At 43.4% G+C, this 20,876-nt stretch overlaps 1 protein-coding gene across 2 annotated transcripts in view; it reads left to right on the forward strand.

Moving 5' to 3' along the window:
• Nucleotides 1–20,876, forward strand: part of MINAR1 (membrane integral NOTCH2 associated receptor 1) — an 88,894-nt gene that overhangs the window by 65,207 nt on the left and 2,811 nt on the right. For both annotated transcript variants that reach the window (XM_088452831.1, XM_088452832.1), the window contains exons 2-3: nucleotides 9,016–11,172; nucleotides 16,908–17,162. In XM_088452831.1, coding sequence (XP_088308957.1) covers nucleotides 9,037–11,172; nucleotides 16,908–17,162 — 2,391 coding nt within the window. In that variant the 5' untranslated portion in view covers nucleotides 9,016–9,036. The remainder of the gene's footprint in view (nucleotides 1–9,015; nucleotides 11,173–16,907; nucleotides 17,163–20,876) is intronic.

The raw sequence follows: 20,876 nt of genomic DNA on the forward strand, positions 1-20,876 counted from the left end.
GGGGGGTGGCTTCACAAATGGAGGCGTTCCCATGCGAACGCCTGCTGTTTGTGGGCGGCCCTACTGACATCACTAGTGATGTCGGTAGGTGGACTTCCTGCTCTAATAGTGCAGGAAGTCCACTGGTGCTTGTAGCAAGGAGACCCTACCGCAAGGGTCTCGTCGCAAGCCCGATGGTCGCAATGGTCTTGACCATCGCGACCATCATCATGGCCACTCGCATAAGCTGTGGGTGTTAAAAAAAAAGCACACGCACTGATTCAGAGCGAGCGCTCGCTTTTTGCGAGCGGCTCTGAATCAGGCCCTCAGAAAGTCCATTAGCCACCAGGGTGATATACACAACTAAAGATACTAGCAAAATGCATGCAATAAATATGCCTAAATAGCCTCCAATTTAGGTAATTTATGAAATCCAAAAAGTCCATTGCACAGTATAAAACGGCTTTATGCTGGGCATACACTGTCTGGCCCAATCATTTGATAATCATCTCCAGTTGATAATCATCTCATCTGTCCGATAATTGAAGAGTGTATTGCCATGACCAATCCGGGAGCTGCTGGGCATGCCCTCAGCCCCCAGTTTAATGCACTGCCGAAACCTCTAGGATAGATGTTTTCAAATACGGGCATGGGAAATATGTTAGAAAAACTTTAGTGCGCATGCAGTTATTTTTTAATAGAAAATATATGTGTCTGCACCTGAGACCACTAGAAAAATGTGACAACCATAAATGTTCAGCTGTTAACTATTTTAATCACAATGTCAAAAAACAACAATGTATAAAATACATCTTGCCTTTTGAAAAGCTTTTCCTGAAGAAGGAGACAAACACTTCAAGGTACCTATGCTGGACTATTTATGCTTCCGAATAACCAGCCTCTACCCTAATAACATCCTGCTGCCTCTGTCTGGTGTGATTACATAAGAACACGGAGCACGGATCACGGAGCTTATTTCCACTACGTCTTGCTAGTGTCACAAGCCGCCGCACTGCCAATGCTGTGCGGGGTGAATGCCGGGCAAGCATTCGCTGAAGTCTCCTCCTTTTTCCTGTTTGGATCTGTGGTTAGCAGCATATTGTTTGCAGTTCCAGTCTTGGTTGCTGCTGAGCCTCTGCACTAATTACTGCCTGTCTGTGTGCACTATCAGGTTCACACTGATTGATTCGCCTGTCTGTGCACAGCCCAGGTGCTCACTGGTCTGTCATTAGGGAGACTCGCTCTGGTTGGGCCCGGTCTCTGTTAAATTCCACCCAGCCCTTCACTCCATGCCGGTGATTACGTTCCACGTGTTTCCAGTGTGGTCTCCTGTTTTCAGTCGAGTTACCTGTATCTAGTCAGCCCCACTGTACCAGCCACTTGTGTCATCTAGGCGCACGGTCTGCCATAAGAATTGCCAGCCGTTTGTGTCATCTGGGCGGCTCGGTCTGCATTCCTGTCTCCTGCCGTTTGTGCCATCCAGGCAGCACTGGCACACCTCAGCGTCCTGAGTACGCGATCTTGTGTACTATCGCTGGTGTCATCCCGGCGGCACTAAGTGCACCTTAACGTCCTGAGTACGCAATCTTGTGTATGATCGCTGGTGTCATCCTGGTGGCACTAAGCGCACTTCAGCATCCAGAGTACACTACCCAGTGTAAAACCGCTGGTGTCATCCCGGCAGCACTCAGCGCACCCCAGCGTCTCCTTGCCAATCCATCCAGCCCTCAAGGCTGCTGCACAGCCTGTAGGCTGCCTCACTGACCATAGGTTGCACCTCATCCTACTTATTCTTTAATATTCGCAGTAATTCTAATAAATAGGGTTTGACTATGTGCATTAATCAGTTTTAAAAAGCCTGATGTAAGTTGCATTTCTGCAACCTGGGCAATTTCCTTATCTCTCCTAGAGGTACAGTATATTTACTAAAGTGCGGGTTTTTAGAAGTGGAGATGTTGCCCATAGCAACCAATCAGATTCTAGCTATTATCTTCTAGAAGGTGCTAGATAAATGATAAGTAAAATCTGATTGGTTGCTATGGGCAACATCTCAACTTCTAAAGACCCGCACTTTAGTAAATACACCCCCAAGCCTTTATGTTCAGTGAACAAATTATGTATGACTTTTACTGGAAATAGAGAGGTTGTAAAAGCAGCAAGTAAATAATGGTCTCTCACAGAGATCAATAGACTTTTTCAAGAGACTTTGCTTTGAACCTACTTAACTGTAGTTTCAATACTTACTGGCGTTTAATACTGTGCCTGTCCATACCAATTTGCGCTGCATCCAAACAACTGCAAATGCACACAAACCCAAATTATAACTGCAAATGGGTCAAGTACAGAATTTAAATGCAGGTAAATAGTAAAACTAGAGTCCTTTATACTGTATTTGTTGTTGTGTGTGTGCACGACTGCGCACGTGTGTATATATATATATATATATATATACATACACACACTTTCCCAGCAAAGTAAAGTAAAAAAAAAGAACCAGCACTCACATTTAGATGAACAATGTTAGGTTTATTCACATACTCCCTCCAATATATATATATTGCACATTAGCAGACTTGCATCACACGTGTAAGCAAATGTAGGAGTGCATTGGCACATATAAGTTAATATATACATATGTGTGTATATAAAAATAAATATATCCTTTTGCAATGACCGGCAGTGTCAGTGAGACTGGACGTGTATGTTGCAGCCACCTGTATTGGGGCCAAGTCTGGATTGCATTTCATTATCCTCAGTAAGATCAGCTGTCAATTAGTGTCTGATTTCAGATTGTGATCGTTTTCTTGATTACCCCTGATGAAGTCCTCTGCGTAGAATGAAACACGTAGGGTTATTGAAAGCCGTCATATCTCAATACCTCTGGATGGACCCCACTATTAGAGCTCATTGTCAGCATTCCCTCAAATGTGTAAACAATTAACTGGCTATTTTACGTAAGGATTTTATTCATATTTTTACAAACAAACCAAAATAAATTATTGGTATTTATACTAATATATGGCCATTTGGCCTTCTGTGTTGGGTGTTTCCTTGGTGAGCGGGTTTTTTGCAGACCTACGAAAATACACATATGGTTACAGACTATATCTAAATATTCCATTACCAACTTTGGGATAAAGAAGAAATATTCCGTACGACACAAGGACTAAGATCGAGAGTATCATTCAAGAATTTTGACGGAAGTTCTAGCGCCTTCTGTTTTTTTGTCTGTATGTTATGGCTTTTGGCACCCACTAGCAGGGGTACTACTGAGAAGAGCTGCTGAATTATCTAATGCGAGTACAGGGTATTGTATATTTTATATATATATATATATATATATCAGTGGCGTAACTAGGGGGGGGGTCGGGCAGGGTGCGTGCCCTGGGCACCGTGGGACCAGCGGTGCGGGGGGGCGCCACGGTCCGGCCTGCCCTAGTTAGCCACCAGTGTAGCGCCGACCGCAGTGAGTGCGGTCAGCGCTACACATTTACACAGGACCGGCGCTAGGCTTCCAGCGCCAGTCCTGTGCTGCACAGCTGAGCCCGTTCCCTCCCCCTGAGCGCTTTCCCAATAGCGCTAGGAGGCGGGCTCAGGCTGTGCATAACACACGCATCGCCGCCAGCGCTGGCGGCGTTGCGTGTGTTAAACAGCAGCCAATGAGAGTCAGATAGACTCTCATTGACTGCTGCAGCACCCACTGCAAGAGCCGGGCTTCCGTCCGGCTCCTGCAGTGGGTAATGGGACAGATGTCATGACATCATGACGTCTGTCCCATAATGCTGAGCGTGCCAGCCCGGGAGGACTGGCGGGCGGCGGCGGGAGCGGTGTCGCGGTCCGGAGCAGCAGCGTGGATTCAGGTAAGTATATTTTTATATAGATTTTTTTTAAACCTGTCTGCACTATTGGGGGAACAACGGGGGAGGGGGGTGGCTACTACTGGGGGGACCTCTACTGGGGGTGGGGGCACAACGGGGGAGGGGTGGCTACTACTGGGGGCACCATTATTGGGAGGACCTCTACTGGGGGGGGCTACTACTGGGGGCACTTAATCGGGAGGGGGAACCTCTACTGGGGACTACTACTTGGGGGGGGACTACCACTGGGGGCATTATAAAAGGGGCCTACTACTAGAGGCACTGCACTGGGGGGACCACTACTGGGGGCAATAATAGGAAGGGCCACTACAGGGGGCACTGGATAAGGGGGATCACTACTGGGTGTCTGCATAAGGGGGACCACTACTGGGAAAACTGCATTGGGGGGACTACTGCTGGGGGCACTATATAAAGGGCACTGCATAGGGGGGGACTACTACTGGGGCACTATATAAAGGGCACTGCATAAGGGGATACCGCTACTGGGTGCACTGCATTGTGGGGACTGCTACTTGGGGCACTGCATTTGGGGGGGGCACTACTGGGGGTACTAAGTAAGGGGAACTAATTGGGGGCTGTATAAGAGGGACCACTACTGGGGATGCTGTACAAGGGGCACTACTATGGGCCTGCATAAGAGGGACCACAACTGCATACTGGGGGTACTGTATAAGGGGTACTACTGGGGTTAAGGTGCATATGGATAGGAATGTTCAGTGTGAAAATAAAGGGGTGTGTCATGTTGACACGCACATTTTTTTTGCCGCACGCGCACATCAGGGGGGGGGCTCCCTTTTCAAATTTGCCTTGGGCTCCAAATACCCTAGTTACGCCACTGATATATATATATATATATATATATATATAATTTATAAAAATAGACCAGTGTCCGCACTCCAGGCCATATAATGGGCACTCACCAGGTAATTGCAGAAAAAGATAAGATCACATCTTTATTTAGTATTCATAAAACTACATAATGAAGGTCGACTTTTCAGTCCTCACAAGGACCGTCTTTAGGACATGTGCCTGCCAGTGTTAGCATGAATCCTCATACCAACACATCCATAAAAGACAAAGAATGGCGGCACTCCAGAACAAAATGACAAACACTGCTGTTTAAGCCAAGGTTTCAATGCTCTTATTCTTGCATTTTTGTCAAACCCTGACCTCTGGTGTTGACCCATGCTGCCTGGATAGCTTCCCATAGCTCCCTGATATTTGTAGCTGCAGGATCTTGGGCGTAAATGGATCTCTCCAAGCAAATGTGGTGGCTACACCATTCTTCTGAACTCTCAGGAATGCTCCTCGATCCAATTCTGGCCAATTTGGGAATGATGACATGGTGCATTATCCTTCTGGAATATTCCACCATTTGTGAGTACATAATGTCCATGTAGGGCTGCAAATGGTCATCAAACAATGCAACGTAGTGGTTACCGGTCAATGACATGTTTAGGTCGACCATTAGACCCAACCCATGCCATGTGAACACACCCCACACCATTATGGGGGATGTAGTCACCATGAATCCACACGGCATGCCGATGGACTATATCCCGGCTCCAGAATACCAATCGCCGGCATGCCAAAAGTAAGTATTGGAGGATTAGGCACTAGGGGGAGGGTTATGCACTAAGGGGGCAGGGTTAGGCCCCGGGGAGGGGGAGGTTAGGGTTAAGCACCAAACAGGGATTGTTAGGATAGGGAGAGGGTTAGCATACTGTCCAACAAGTGTCAGTATGTTAACCCTGTCAGGATCCTGGTGTTGGGGTTCTGACCGCTGGGATCCCAACTGTCAGCATTACATACATATCAGTCATTATGGAACCACCACCAGCTTGCACAGTGCCTTGTTGACAACTGGGGTCCATGGCCTCATGGGATCTGCGCCACACCCAAATCCTACCATCAGCCCAAAACAACTGGAAACATGACTCATAAGATCACACAACATGTTGCCAGTTGTCCAGGGCCCAATTAGCAACATCACAAGCCCAGGTGAGACATTGTGTCCAGTGTCATAGTGTCAACACGGACACTCTGGTCTGTCTTCTACTTACATATCCCATGGAAGCTAAGGAACGCTTCACTGACCTGCTGGATATGCATCTGGTACCTCCTATATTGAACGTGGATGTGATTTGAGCCAGTGTTGCTTGTCTGTTACCATGGACAATTCTGCCCAGACACCGCTGGTCACAATCATTAAGCAGCCGTGGTCGGCCACTGCGCTGACCACGGTGGGTGGTAATGTCTTCCATGAGGTATTCCCAGTACACAAGTGACACTGTAGAATGAAAAATATTGAATGTCCGCACAACTTCGAAAATGGAATTTCACATCCGTCAGACGCCCACTATAATGCCCTGTCCGAACTCCGACAATTCATGTCGCCTTGCCATTAGCAGCCCAGCCGCTGTTCAAACTGAGTCACAAGATGAAAAATCACAACTGCCGCAAGTCTGGGCATTTCCATAATATCACAGTATGGTGACGCCACCAACCATTGCCATTACATACTGCTCTCCCATGTATATATTTATATTGGTTTGCTGTAGATCAGGAGTTCTCAACTCTAATCCTCAAGTACCACCAACAGATCCTGTTTGTTAATTTCTTTAATCATGCAGAAGTGAGTTAATATATTTTGCTGGGTCAGTAATTATCCCACCTGGATCCATAGAAAAAAATACTGAAAACATGATATGTTGAAAAAAACATGAGGGTTCAGATTGAGAACCACTACTGTAGACGGCATACTTTTTTTCCAGAGTGTTACCAAAGCAGCAATTGTTTATTTTATTATATATATATATATATATATATATATATACATATATACACACACACACACACACACATATATATACATATACATACACACACAGCGGTAAAATATTTATAGTACACATCTTTTTTCTCAGAGAATATATTTGTAATGGGGCTATTTGTAATGAAATTTTTACCTAATTTCTGCAAAAATCCATGCAATCCACACATGCAAAGAAATCAATCCATAGATGTCCATAAATTAAGTTATACTTAATAATGTGAAATGACACAGGGAAAAAGTATTGAACACGCTTACTAAAATTTATTTAATACTTCGTACAAAAGCCTTTGTTGGTAATGACAGCTTCAAGACGCCTCCTGTATGGAGAAACTACTGTAGTCACATTCATTGCTCAGGTGTATTTTGGCCCATTCTTCCTCACAAACAGTCTTCAAATGTTGACGTTTCGGTAAACCTCTTCTATGATCTGATGTTTAGTTCTTCTCATAGATTTTCAATTGCATTCAAATCAGGTGATTGGCTGGGCCATTCTAGCAGCTTTATTTTCTATGAAACCAATTGACAGTGTCCTTGGCTGTGTGTTTGGGATCTCTGTCTTGCTGAAATGTCCACCCTCATCGTCAGCATCCTGGTAGATGACAGCAGATTTTTATCAAGAATGTCTCGGTACATTTTTCCATTCATCCTTCCTTCAATCACATGAAGTATGCCAGTACCATATGCTGAAAAATAGCCCCACACCATGATGTTCCACCTCCAAACTTCACTGTTGGTATGGTGTTTTTGGGGTGATGTGCAGTGCCATTTTTCCTCCAAACATGGTGTGTATTATGGCATCCAAAGAGTTAAATTTTGGTCTCATCTGACCATACTATATTCTCCCAGTATTTCACAGGCTTGTCCAAATGTTGTGCAGCTAACTTTAAAAGAGCCTTAACATACTTTTTCTTCAGCAATGGAGTCTTGAGTGGTGAGCGTGCATACAGGCCATGGTGGTGGAGTGCATTACTTATTGTCTTCTTTGAAACAATTGTACCTGCTAATTCCAGGTCTTTCTGAAGCTCTCCACAAGTGGTCCTTGGCTCTTGGACAACTCTTCTGATAATTCTTTTCACTCCTCTGTCAGAAATCTTGCGAGGAGCAACTGGTCATGGCCGGTTTATGGTGAAATTATGTTCTTTCCACTTCTGGATTATGGCCCCCACAGTACTCACTGGAACATTCAGAAGTTTAGAAATCCTTCTGTGACCAAATCCACCAGTATGTTTTGCAATAATAAGGTTGCAAAGATCTTGCTTTTGCCCATCATGAGATGTTTCTTGTGTGACACCTTGGTAATGAGACACCTTTTTATAGGCCATCAGTTGGGCCTGAACCATCTTGTATTAATTTGCACTGACAAGGGGCAGGATTGCTCTCTAATTACTGATAGATTTCAGCTGGTGTCTTGGCTTTCCATGCCTTTTTGCACCTCCTTGTCTTCATGTGTTCAATACTTTTTCCCTGTGCCATTTCACATTATTACACATAACTTAATTTAAGGGCATCTATGGTTTGATTTCTTTGCATGTGTGGATTCCGTGGGTTGTTGCTGAGAATTGGCAAAAATTTCATTACAATAGCCTCATTACCAATATATTTACTGAGAAAAATGTTGATGTGTTCGATACTTATTTTACCCGCTGTATTTCATCATGGCAAATTTATAAAAATCTAATGGTCAGATTAAAAATGATATTAGAATTTCTTTGTTGTTGACTGTAGATATTTATATATTGATGTTAATAATATCATATTAGTATAGTGTGACATAGGATTTTTAAGGGCATCATCACTATGCAGTATACAGTGACATAAGATATGAGGGACAAGTACATGCCAGTGAGTCTTAATTCAGACAGTTACATCCTTGTTTTTTACTGTCTTTATTTTACATTTCAGAAATTTGCAAGTAATAGTCCGTGAATGTGTCGTCTGTCTTGTCTCAGCTCAGGAAATCAGTCACCTGCAAACAGGACACAATTGTATATGTCAGTGGTTCTCAAACTCGGTCCCCAGGACCCCACACAGGTCACGTTTTCCAAGTCACCCAGCAGGTGCACAGGTGTATTCATTACTTACCGGCACATTTTAAAAGATCCACAGGTGGAGATAATTATTTCACTTGTATTGTTTGGGGTCCTGAGGACCGAGTTTGAGAACCCGTGGTATATGTTAAGTCATAGATAAAATTTTGCTGAAAAGATGTCTTACAGGGATGCATTTTTTAGTATAGGTTAAACAAACCATTTCCAGAATAGTGAATTATTTAAATTGTGATTAAAAAAAATAAAATTATGTTATCTATTTTACCCTGTGCAGGAGTTTGGACATTTTATCATCATGAGTGAAGCTCAGGACTCATCCTTTCTTCTTGTGAAGATCCTGGAAGATTTAGACTCGAAACAAAATTCTGTTTCTTACCAAGACCTCTGTAAATCTTTATGTTCTCGTTATGATCTACCTGAACTAGCAAAGTTGCGCAGTCTCCTATATTACACAGCTTGCCAAGACCCCAACTTTCCAGCCAGCCTCTTCCGAGACAAGATGAGGAACGCTGCAGAGAATCAACAGTCCAAGAAAATAATAGCTGCTGCCGATATAGTCACTATATTTAACCTGATACAGATGAATGATGGAGCTGCCAAAGAAAAACTTCCCCTTCAACAACAGTCTCAGCAGAAAGAAAGCCTGGAGTCAGATACTGAAGTCTACAGTAGCACAGACATAACTCCTCACAAGGACGGTCAGAAAAGGGAGATCAACCGGAGCTATTCTATCACCAGGTCCTCCAGCTGCCACAAGGAAGAGTGTGAAGGACGCCACACGTTTCTCCCTGAGCCAAATTTCCTCCTCGGAGTTAAGCAGGATGGCAATGACCGAGCAGGTTCCCTGGACAGATTACAAGCTTTGGACTCCTATGATATGGTCTCACCGCAATCCTGTGAAATGCAAAGCACCTATTTCCCTAGTCAGCCATTATCTGAGACAGAATCACTGCCACCTACACCCAGTGAAGAGCCTTTTAGACTTTCAGCCTCAACTGGCCAGAGAGGAAATGTTTTTAAGGATGAATTTCACAACTTGGTTAGAATGTCTCCCAATGTCACAATGAAAAAGAATGAGGGGAAGATAAGCCCCAAAACCGTTTTCTTTAATCACAGTTTTGAGATGCCTTACAGCTCTCACTATCTAAATACAGCTTACTCTTCTTCTGAGGACTTTCGAAGGGCAAAGCATGAAAGCTTAGATGATCTTCAGGCTTCCACCTACTTTGGTCCAACAACTGGGTCTATACTGCAGGACCAAAAAAGATTTACAAACAAGCCAAAACATCTTATGGGAAAGCCAGTGAAAAGTTGGAGTCTAAACACTGAAGAGGTACCAGATTTTGAACGCTCTTTTTTTAATAGAAAGGAAGATACTCTGTGCTACCCGAGCACTGGTTTGGTACAGACCTCAAACTTTGTCTCAGTTCCAGAGCGACACCATTCTTATTTACCTGATCTAGCACTGAAAACGAATGGGAAGAAATTTTGTGAGCCTCAAGATGTTGAAAAACAAGAGGCCCTGAGGAGATTTAGAGAGAAGAGCACAAAACCTATTTCCTGTCAGTTTAGCACAGAGAAGACGGAAAGTGTTGGCACCCAGACAGAACAAACTGATGCAAAAAAAGGAAAGGAATCAAATGTCCCCTCCAACTGCAGCCGTTACATAGAAGGTAGGGCTCGTAACCAGTCTGAAGCCGACTCTGAAATCATTAGTGATGACATAAGTGACATATTCCGATTCTTAGATGACATGAGCCTCTGTGGGTCTTCTGGCATTCCTCAGTCTTCCTGTTACAATAGCAGTGGTTCTTTATCTCAAATTCCACGTGCAGACAATGAAAGTTCTCCAGAACATATAGCAAACAGATCAAACAAACCAACCAAGGGCCCACGGGCTGAGATATTGGAGGAAGAAGAACTAAAAAGCAGCGTGCGAAAGCTAGTCAGAAGAATTGGGGAGATTGAAAAGAAATTAGAGTCACTGTCTGGAGTGCGTGATGAGGTATCTCAGGTACTGGCCAAGCTGAACAAATTGGACGAGAGGATACAGCCCCCAGAGAAAGGGAAGTTGGAGATTGACGCTCAGTCTCACAGTGATGCCAATTCCAGTACAAGAGCATCACCAAGTTCATTCCAAGATAAAAATTCATCACACAATGGGAACATTGACAAAAAGCCAGATTGCTGTTGTTCCGACGCTAACAACGCCACTGCGGAAAGTCTGCGAGTGAAAGCCATGAAAAAAAATCTCTTCTCACAAAGGTCCGTCCGCTCGCTAACAGAAGACATTTCTACAAATGAGTCTAAGCCTGGAAACTCCCAGCATGAATGTCGACCTTGGGGATTTCCCAAACAGTCTAGCATATCTGAGGAAGAAAAGAAAGATAAGGAGGGATCGAGCCGAGACTGGCACCGTAAATCCAAAGAGGTAAAAAGTAAAAAAAAAAGCAAAAATCACAAAATGAAAACTATTTTTGAAAGCACACTGGGGGAAGTATTCTAAGCTGCGTCATCTGATTTGCTGAAGGTAAAACCATGTATACAATAATATAAACTCAAATCAAAAGGTCACACTTGCTATTTGGAGATCTTGCTGGGATATAAACTTGTTCATATATGAAGCCAAAGTTTCCAACAGCCAAAATAACTTAGGGGTCTATTTACTAAGCAGTGTTAAGAGACAGAGTGAAAAGTGATAAGGAAGTGATAAGGTGCCAGCCAATCAGCTCCCAACTGTCATTTTTCAAACACAGCCTGTGAGATGACAGTTGGGAGCTGATTGGCTGGCACCTTATCACTTTTCACTCTGTCTCCTAACACTGCTTAGTAAATAGACCCCTAAACCTGCATGCGGTTTCACCTATCTTGCCTCTCTAACAGCCCAGCCTAGTCAGCACCTAATCTGGTCATCTAGCGGAGAGTACCAGTTCAATGCAGATGTTCACTGGGTTGAACTGGTTACTTCTGATATCCCTGGCTGTCGGGTACCCAGGTTAAAACATCAAATTATAATGGAAGCTCTTGTGGCACTATAAGTAACAGCATTCAATGAGCAATATTACAGTCAGGTCCATAAATATTGGGACATTGACAGAATTTTCATATTTTGGCCTCTATTCACCACCACAATGACTTTGAAATTATACAAATAAGATGTGCTTTAACTGCAGACTTTCAGATTTAATTTGAGGGTAATTACATCCAAATCAGGTGAACGGTGTAGAAATTACAACGGTTTCTATATGTGCCTCCCACTTTTTAAGGGTTCAAAAGTAATGGGACAAACTAAACAATCCTAAATCTAACTTTCACTTTTTAATACTTTGTTGCAAATCCTTTGCAGGCAATTACAGCCTAAAGTCTGGAATGCATAGACATCACCAGACGCTGGGTTTCATCCCTGGTGATGCTCTGCCAGGCCTCTACTGCAAAAGTCTTCAGTTCCTGCTTGTTCTTGGGACATTTTCCCTTCAGTTTTGTCTTCATCAAGTGAAATGCATGCTCAATCGGATTCAGGTCAGGGGATTGACTTGGCCATTGCATAACATTCCACTTTTTAGCCTTAAAAAACTCCTTGGTTGCTTATGCAGTATGCTTCAGGTCATTTTCCATCTGCACTGTGAAGCGCCGTCCAATGAGTTCTGAAGTATTTGACTGAATATGAGCATATAATATTGCCTGAAACACTTCAGAATTCATTCTGCTGCTTTTGTCAGCAGTCACATCATCAATAAATACAAGGGAACCAGTTCCATTGGCAGCCATACATGCCCACACCATGACACTACCACCACCATTCTTCACTGATGAGGTGGTATGTTTTGGATCATGAGCAGTTCCTTTCCTTCTCTTCTCTTCCCATCACTCTGGTACAAGTTGATCTTTGTCTCATCTGTCCATAGGATGTTGTTCCAGAACTGTAATGGCTTTTTTAGATGTTGTTTGGCAAACTCTAATCTGGTCTTCCTGTTTTTGTGGCTCGCCAATGGTTTGCATCTTGTGGTGAACCCTCTATATTCACTCTTGTGAAGTCTTCTCTTGATTGTTGACTTTGACACATATACATCTACCTCCTGGAGAGTGTTCTTGATTTGGCCAACTGTTGTGAAGGGGTTTTTCTTCACCAGGGAAATAATTATTTTGTCATCTACCACAGTTGTTTTCCGCGGTCTTCTGGGTCTTTTGGTGTTGCTGAGCTCTCCGGTGCATTCTTTCTTTTTAAGAATGTTCCAAACAGTTGATTTGGCCACACCTAATGTTTTTGCTATCTCTCTGATGGGTTTGTTTTGATTTTTCAGCCTAATGATGGCTTGCTTCACTGATAGTGACAGCTCTTTGGATCTCATATTGAGAGTTGACAGCAACTGATTCCAAATGCAAATGTCACACCTAGAATCAACTCCAGACCTTTTACCTGCTTAATTGATAATGAAATAACGAGGGAATAGCTCACACCTGTCCATGAAGTAGCTTTTGAGTTGATAGTCCCATTACTTTTGGTCCCTTAAAGAGTGGGAGGCACATATTGAAACTGTTGTAATTCCTACACCGTTCACCCGATTTGGATGTAATTACCCTCAAATTAAATCTGAAAGTCTGCAGTTAAAGCACATCTTGTTTGTTTCATTTCAAAACCATTGTGGTGGTGAATAGAGGCCAAAATCTGAAAATTCTGTCAATGTCCCAATATTTATGGACCTGACTGTACATGATATGCATACAAGCATGTGTGTGCACTATAAATGCTGCCCCCATTCTAATTAGTGAAAACCCCCATTATAAACAGGAAATATTACCCTTGTAATAAATTATAGCCCTCTGTAATAAATAACACATTGTAAACTTTCAAAAATTAAAAGAAATGCAGAGTTGCACCCGTCTTTGCATCCAAAACGGCCCCTAGTCGCACATTTAGTTTGATAGCCATCCTCATCTTCAGGGTGCAGTGACGAGCGGTGAGGTCAATAGCTGGGGAGGCACACGCAGGGCCGTAACTAGGGGTGTGTGGCCGATGCGACCGCATAGAGCACAGGGCTCTGTGGACGGCACCTTCGCCACCCCACGGCCCCTGCTTCTGGCTGGAGGGTGCCTGGAGCTGCAGCTTAAAGTGCCGGTGGCCCCGCCACCTTATGTGCGACGTCATGACATCACATGGAAAAGAGGTGGGGTTCTGCCCCCCCTAACTGCACGTCCCTAACTTGCACCAGCCTATACTTGGATTTACACTTCTGTATAACTCAGCATAGCCCACAGTCCCTCATGCCCTCACTGAACATTGCCTATGTGAGAACGCCCAGTTAGGCCAACTCAGTGAAGACGCAATTGAAATACGTATACATTAGCATTGCCCGTACTTGCTTATGCATGGTTCTACAGATTGAGTAGTGAGAAAATGCAATATTTGCTCTAGAACAAGCATATGTTAAACTCTGCAATCACTGAAAAATAGTTTTTTGCCCTACTCTCCTAGAGGAGCGAGCATGATGCAGAGTAGGCCAGGTTATTGGGGAATGTAAAGAATTAAACGGTATTTCACATCCAGGTTTGTCATGCGTTCGGCATAAACCGCATGAGGTTTAAAGGTTTATAAATTTCCCCCATTATCTTCTTTCTTCAGTGTAGTGAAGAAAGAAATCATTTACTGCCCAATTTCACTATGCATAATAAAAATTAAGCATACAGTACAGTTGCAAAAAAAAAAAAAGACCTATACTGTAAGCAGAGGAGGATTATTAGGAATTCAAAGTAACACTGGAAAATAATGTGATTTCAGTCTGCAGAACCGGCCGACGCGGGACTCCGGAGAGGTAAGTAAAATAAACCAGGGGCCCGTGTGTACCGCTCATCCTGCACCCATTATAGATACACCAACGATTACATTGTTAGCATTCCCATTACATAAAAAATACCCCAAAAACACACACATTACAGCAATTACGATAGCAATACTAATCATATTACAGCAATTGGCAGTGCACCCACATAATAATCAGCAATACATACTCCACATTTCTACAATTGGTTATACAGTTCCCACATTATAAAGATACCCTCCGCACATTACAGCACTACTATTCCTCAGCACATATACATTCCAGAGCGAAACTGTCCCTAGTACAGTACTACGATCCTAACATGACAGCAATGTCACCTCTCGCTGAGAGCAATACCACTACCTGACAGAACGACTACCCCTGCCTGACAGTATTACCACCATACAACTGCAATACTACCACAAATATAAAATTAGTATGTGTCATAATAATCTATAAGTACAGAACATGTAAGGGAGGGTCTGTAATGTAGAAGACAATAGAACTATTGTATGAAATAAAATGTAGATCATTAACACACAATTTGCACTGTCACAGTCTAAATTACCTATAGGAATTATATGATAAAGGTTGGGTACATGGCCATTGACCACCACAAGGTTCGTAAAAGCGTATATCAGTTTTTCTAAATTAGCAAATAATAAGTAGATTTGGACTTGGCCGTCAGCTCAGGCAAGTATTTCACAAATTTTGATGAGATCTCCAAGACGCTTTGGAGAGTAGACCAACTTCTCGGGACCAGCCCACATACTCAGTGAAGTAGGCAGTCCCAGGGGTTAAATACACAAATAACGGAGTGAATTGGATCCTTGAGCCCACTCCCCGCTGTGTGTTGCTGCAATTTGTGGCACTGCGTGGTGGGTACGGGGCTACTGAAGGGGGTGGGGGAACACAAGTTCAGATAATATGATTAATATTAACAACGTTTCAAAACTTTTTGGTGCTGATTTGCTAGATACTGTGACTTTTGGCTTTATGACAGCTTTGTGGATAGGGGGCACCACGCAAAAATTGTAGCCCACAATGGGGGTGCAAGCTAAGGGTCACAAGTGGGAGAGACAGATCAGCAGATGGTTGTGATGGGCAGAACTTATCATAGTGTAGCGGGTCCCTGAGGAGGGACCAGTCATTAGTAAGCAAAGTAAACTAAAATGCCAGGTTTGGCCCTGATTTACAGAGGAATTTACATGGCAAAAAAGTTGAAAATAATTTTATTTTTATTAAAGTACTAAAGCAACCCCAAAAGTGGCCAACCCACTGGGAAAATTCCTGGTGACACTGATGGCCAATCCACACCTAACTGTAAGCTCCCTTATAGTTAAACTTTAAAATAGGTAGGTGTGACCAAATGTTTGCTTGGTGTAGACTAGGAGTCTTCAACCTTTAAGATAGTGTAGGCCACATTAAAAAGATTCAACGAAGCCCGAGGGCCACTAAGCTATACTGTGGTATTTAGACTCTTCCCCCTCCTCACGCAATTATGTCCCATAACTGCCCCCTGCTACAATTTTAATTAGGTCCCAGAACGGCCAACCTACACCCACAATTGTAAATATGCCCCATAACTGTCCCTCCTCCGCCATTAATTATGTCAGATAGTTGCCCCCATTATGTCCCATAACTGCCCCCTCTGCAGTGCCCCTTATACAGTGCTACCAGTAGTGGTCCCCATTATGCTGTAACCCCAGTAATAGTACCTCCCTATGCAGTGCCCCTTATATAGTGCCTCAAGTAGTAGTCTCCCCTATGCCTTGCCCCCAGTAGTGGTCCCCCCTGTGCAGAGCCCCTTATACAGTGCCCTCAGTAGTACCCCCCCCCCTCTGCAGTGCCCCCAGTAGTGCCCCCCCCCATGAAGTGGCAGTGCCCCTGACATATATATAGGACAAAGACACAAAAAAAGCCCCACTTACCTGAATCCCCGCTTCTGCGCCCTCTGCCATCCGCTCCTCCGTCCTGTTCTGCACTATGGGAGTGACGTCATGACGTCTCTCCCATCACCCACTGCGTGGACCAAAAGGTGGAGCTCATGAGTGCGCTCCAGCCCTGCTTCGGCTGTGGGTGCAGCAGCCAACGAGAGTCTGTCTGACTCTCATTGGCTGCCAAAACAAACACACCGCCAGCGATGTATTTGTTACTGTGTTACCGCACTCACTGTGGTCCACACTACACTAACTGAAACGGACCTAGAGGGGGTGACATTAGGGTGTGCCTGCACACCATCGGCTGGCCACGGGGAACAGCTCCACGGGTTGAAGACCCCAGGTGTAGACCATTAATGAGCATAACACAAGAGATAATATAACTTTGCTTTGTTAATCCTTTTGCCCAGGTGGATCGCCAGCATGAAATACCTCATTTGCACAGGATGCCAAAACCAGCCAGGGATTCCTATATGGTGGAACAAGTGTTTAGTCCTCACCCTTACCCAGCATCCCTCAAGTCGCACATGAAAAGCAACCCCATTTACACAGATATGCGTCTGACCGAAATGTCAGAGTTAAAACGAACCCAACCGTCGTGGACCATAGAAGAATACACACACAACTCAGGAGAGAAAGGGAGACTGACAGCACTGGATCTCCAGGTAAGTAATAATGTAAATATTTATATTACATAATGTCGCCACAGTTCTCATATATACTAATTATGCTTTTACAGCAAATTGCTGTTTTACCACTATATTTATGAGTTGGCGAAAGTTATTTGGAGAAATAATATTTACATTGAATTTTCATGTCTCCTGTGAGTGCTTAAGGTGAGGTTTGTATTGACACACACATGTCCCACAGCATTTGATGCCTGTAGAACTGAAATTATCAAGCCCCACCTATGTCTTCTCCTACTCCTCTTGTTCATACATAATTACTTTAGCATAACCTCCATTATTTCCCTGCAACTCTTCCTCCAACATAAATAATTCCCCTAAACTGATCAGAAACAGCACTGGAGTTAATTTACAAAGCATAAAATAACAGATCTGCAGTGGATAAGGAAAAGCAGTTTTGTACGTGTGCATCAACTGGCACAAATAAAAATCAACCTTCTCTGCTCTCCTAGAATGCCCAGCAGATTCTCAAATTCCTACAAGATCTCCTGAAAACCTGGGAGAGTAGACCATCTCCTCCAATTCCACTCACTTCCCCACTGGGCAGTACAGGAGCTTAATGATGTGAATCACTTCCTTAACCACTTATCTGGCTAATATCTTTTCCAAAAAACGCTCAGAAATTGTCTTTTTCTTTTAAATGATTGAATTAGGTCAAGTACATCTATTTAAAAATTATCCAACATGATTTTATTTAAAAAACAAAAAACGAAAAAAACATTTTATTTTTTTTAAACACATTAATATAGATTTTTTTTAAAACACTGACTACAATCGATAATCATGTGGTGGAAGGATTACTGTTATATGTCACTCTCACTGCAAAGCCGAATTGCTCTTCTTCGATGTAAAGTCTTTTTGCTGTGTTACTAAATAAAGCTGCTGTATTTACAACTGAAATAATGACTTAGAACCAGGAGACAAATCACTACAATACCACACACCTCCGGTGGGTCATAGTGTTCTACAGAAACTATCCCATGTATAGTCTCAGACCTAAAACAAACAATTTATTTTGCTAGTGTTAAAATACAACCAAATGGTATGGTTCCAAATAAATCTAATAAAAGTTATGTTTTAACTAGTATTTTACTTGAGGTCACTGTTTATTCCTTTACTCCTTGGTTGAATATGCTTTGATAGTCTCAGAGCTGTTAACTGCATTCACTTATTCTCCTACAGGGACACCTCAACAGTGAGGTGCAGTGAGGTCAATGGCTGGGGAGGCACACATGGGAGTGGGTCTGAGTGCTGGGATCCCTTCTCACCCCACTACGCACTGTAACTCTCCCCTCACTACACTAAACTTCAGTGTCCATTGATTCTCCTACCTGCATCACAAACTGTGTCTCTTCTCTTCCTCCCCCTGCTGCTGACTGAGCTCCAGTGGGTCAATGAGCAGTGCACTTCCTGGTCACATTTCACATCTAGTGTGTCCATCAGTGCTCAAGGTACCTCCCCCACAGTGAGGCATGCCTCTTTTGGCTCTCTTTCTGTGCAGTATTACTGGCCGTGCTGTGGCCCCGCCCCCAGCCCTGCAAGCAGTGTCCGAGAGGTGAGGCTGAGCTCTTGTTGCCTCTCCTCTAGTCTCCCTGCAATTATAGGGAGCTCCACAGATTTGACCAGTTTTAACAAAAAATTATTACAATAAACAAAGAAGACGTTTATAAGTAAAGGTGCGTACACACGTAACGATTTTTTTTTAACGATTTAACTATAACGACGTCGTTATCGTTCAAAAAATCATTCAGTTTCTGAGTTATAACAATGAACGAAAATCTTTCAAGCGCGCTCCCGTTTGTAGTTTGTAATTCATTTCAGACTGGCCAACATAACGATTTTCATTAAGGGAAGGAACATTTTTCGTTCACCATTGTAAAAATCGTTCATTACACTTCAAAACATCGTTCACTATTCAAGGAGAAGTCTGACACAAAATCTGACAGATAATCGTTGGTTACAAAATCAGTGTATGCAGCTTTATAAATATCTTCTTTGTATTATTCTAATCGTTTTTATATCAAAACTCTGGAGCATGACAGGGACTATGATAGGGGAGGGAGTATGACAGGGGAGGCTCTGCCTCCCCTGCCTTCCCTGACTGCATGTCCCTGCACCTCAATTTATACAAAGTGCATTTATCATGCCTGCATAACCAATAATCCTGTACTTACTACTACAAAAACTCCTGAACAAAAGAGAATGAAAACTATATAGCCTGGGAGTAGTAACCACAATACAAGCAACAATAATGTAATAAGGTCATGCGCACAAATGGTAGTTACAGAGGCAAAATCCATAAAGGAAAAGTGTTTTAGTAGCATGTCTCCATGTATTTTCTCAGAAAAATACAGAGAGAAGTGTGTGGACAGGGGGCCTTATTCAGAGGCGCTCGGAAAAAGCGAGTGCTCGCTCTGAAGCATATCATTGCGAGCGGCCATGATGACGGTCGCGATGGTCAAGATCATCGCGACCATCAGGCTTGCGACAAGACCCTTGTGGTAGGGTCTCGTGGCCGCAAGCCCCAGAGAGCTTCTGGCTCAAATAGAGCCGGAAGCTCTCTCACTGACATCACTGGTGATGTCAGTGGGGCCGCCCACAAACGGCATGGGAACGCCTCCGTTTGTGAAGCCACTCCCCCGCCACGCCTACAAAACGGGGCGAGCTGTCGATCAACATCGACAGCCGCCCCTTTTGTAGTGAGTCCCGGAGCCAGCGCTTTTTGCGCTGGCTCCGGGGCTCGCGCACACGCAGTGCACACGCCGCGCGTGCGCACTGGGCCACCATCGACAAGCTTGCGAGCGGGTCTGAATCAGGCTCAGGATTCGCAGGGACAGAGCTTTATCGCAATGCGAACTTAGTCGAAAATATGACACTACAATGGCATTTTAAATGCGGATTGTAGGGGCCCAAATAATTATTACAGAGAATAGCCACCAGAGAAGTCTAACAGTTTAAAATAATTAGAGGTTCCTTAATTGAAAGCAAAGTACAGTTGCATTTATGAAAGGGCTGTCAGGCATAGAGACTCCATGCTGTTTAAGAGAGCTCCCTCCAAACATAAGACATACAGGGGTTATGAAGCAATCTGATATGCACAGCATTTGTGTAATCTTTGGCATGCACAGCAAATATGAAGAAACATTCTGAAGAAAAAATAAAACGTTAAGCAATTGCATACAGCTAATACGGTAAAATGTTACCCACTTTCTCCATTTTACTAACATTTGGCAGTTTATTTAGTATAGAAAACATTTGCTGCCTTGGGACTCAAGTTTAAGTCCACACTGCAATGTTTCGCTGTCATGTACACTCATATGATAAGAGCGTCTGTATTTTATTAAACCTTACAGCTGGTATGGGATTGATTGTCTGGAATGCAGAGGACTTATTATTTTCTGCAAATATCCATAAAGTATACTAAACTAAATTTAACAATGACCCCAGTCTTCTTACACACTGACCCTGGTATTCCCATTCTGATTCAGTTCTGTTTAGTGGTGGTATCTTACAGTGACTATTGCAGGGGGCACTTATTGATCATGTCTGTCTACATCCTAAACAGAAATAATCAGTGACGTTATATTTCACAACGTTCTGTATAATGAATTTCCAGAAAAACAAATCCCATACTTGAATACAGTAAGAAAGCCATGCAGACACATTTAAGATATGTGTTACGATCAGGATGCA

Source organism: Taudactylus pleione, unplaced genomic scaffold (assembly GCF_031769625.1).
Source record: "Taudactylus pleione unplaced genomic scaffold, aTauple2 ptg000556l, whole genome shotgun sequence".
Lineage (NCBI taxonomy): Eukaryota > Metazoa > Chordata > Amphibia > Anura > Myobatrachidae > Taudactylus > Taudactylus pleione.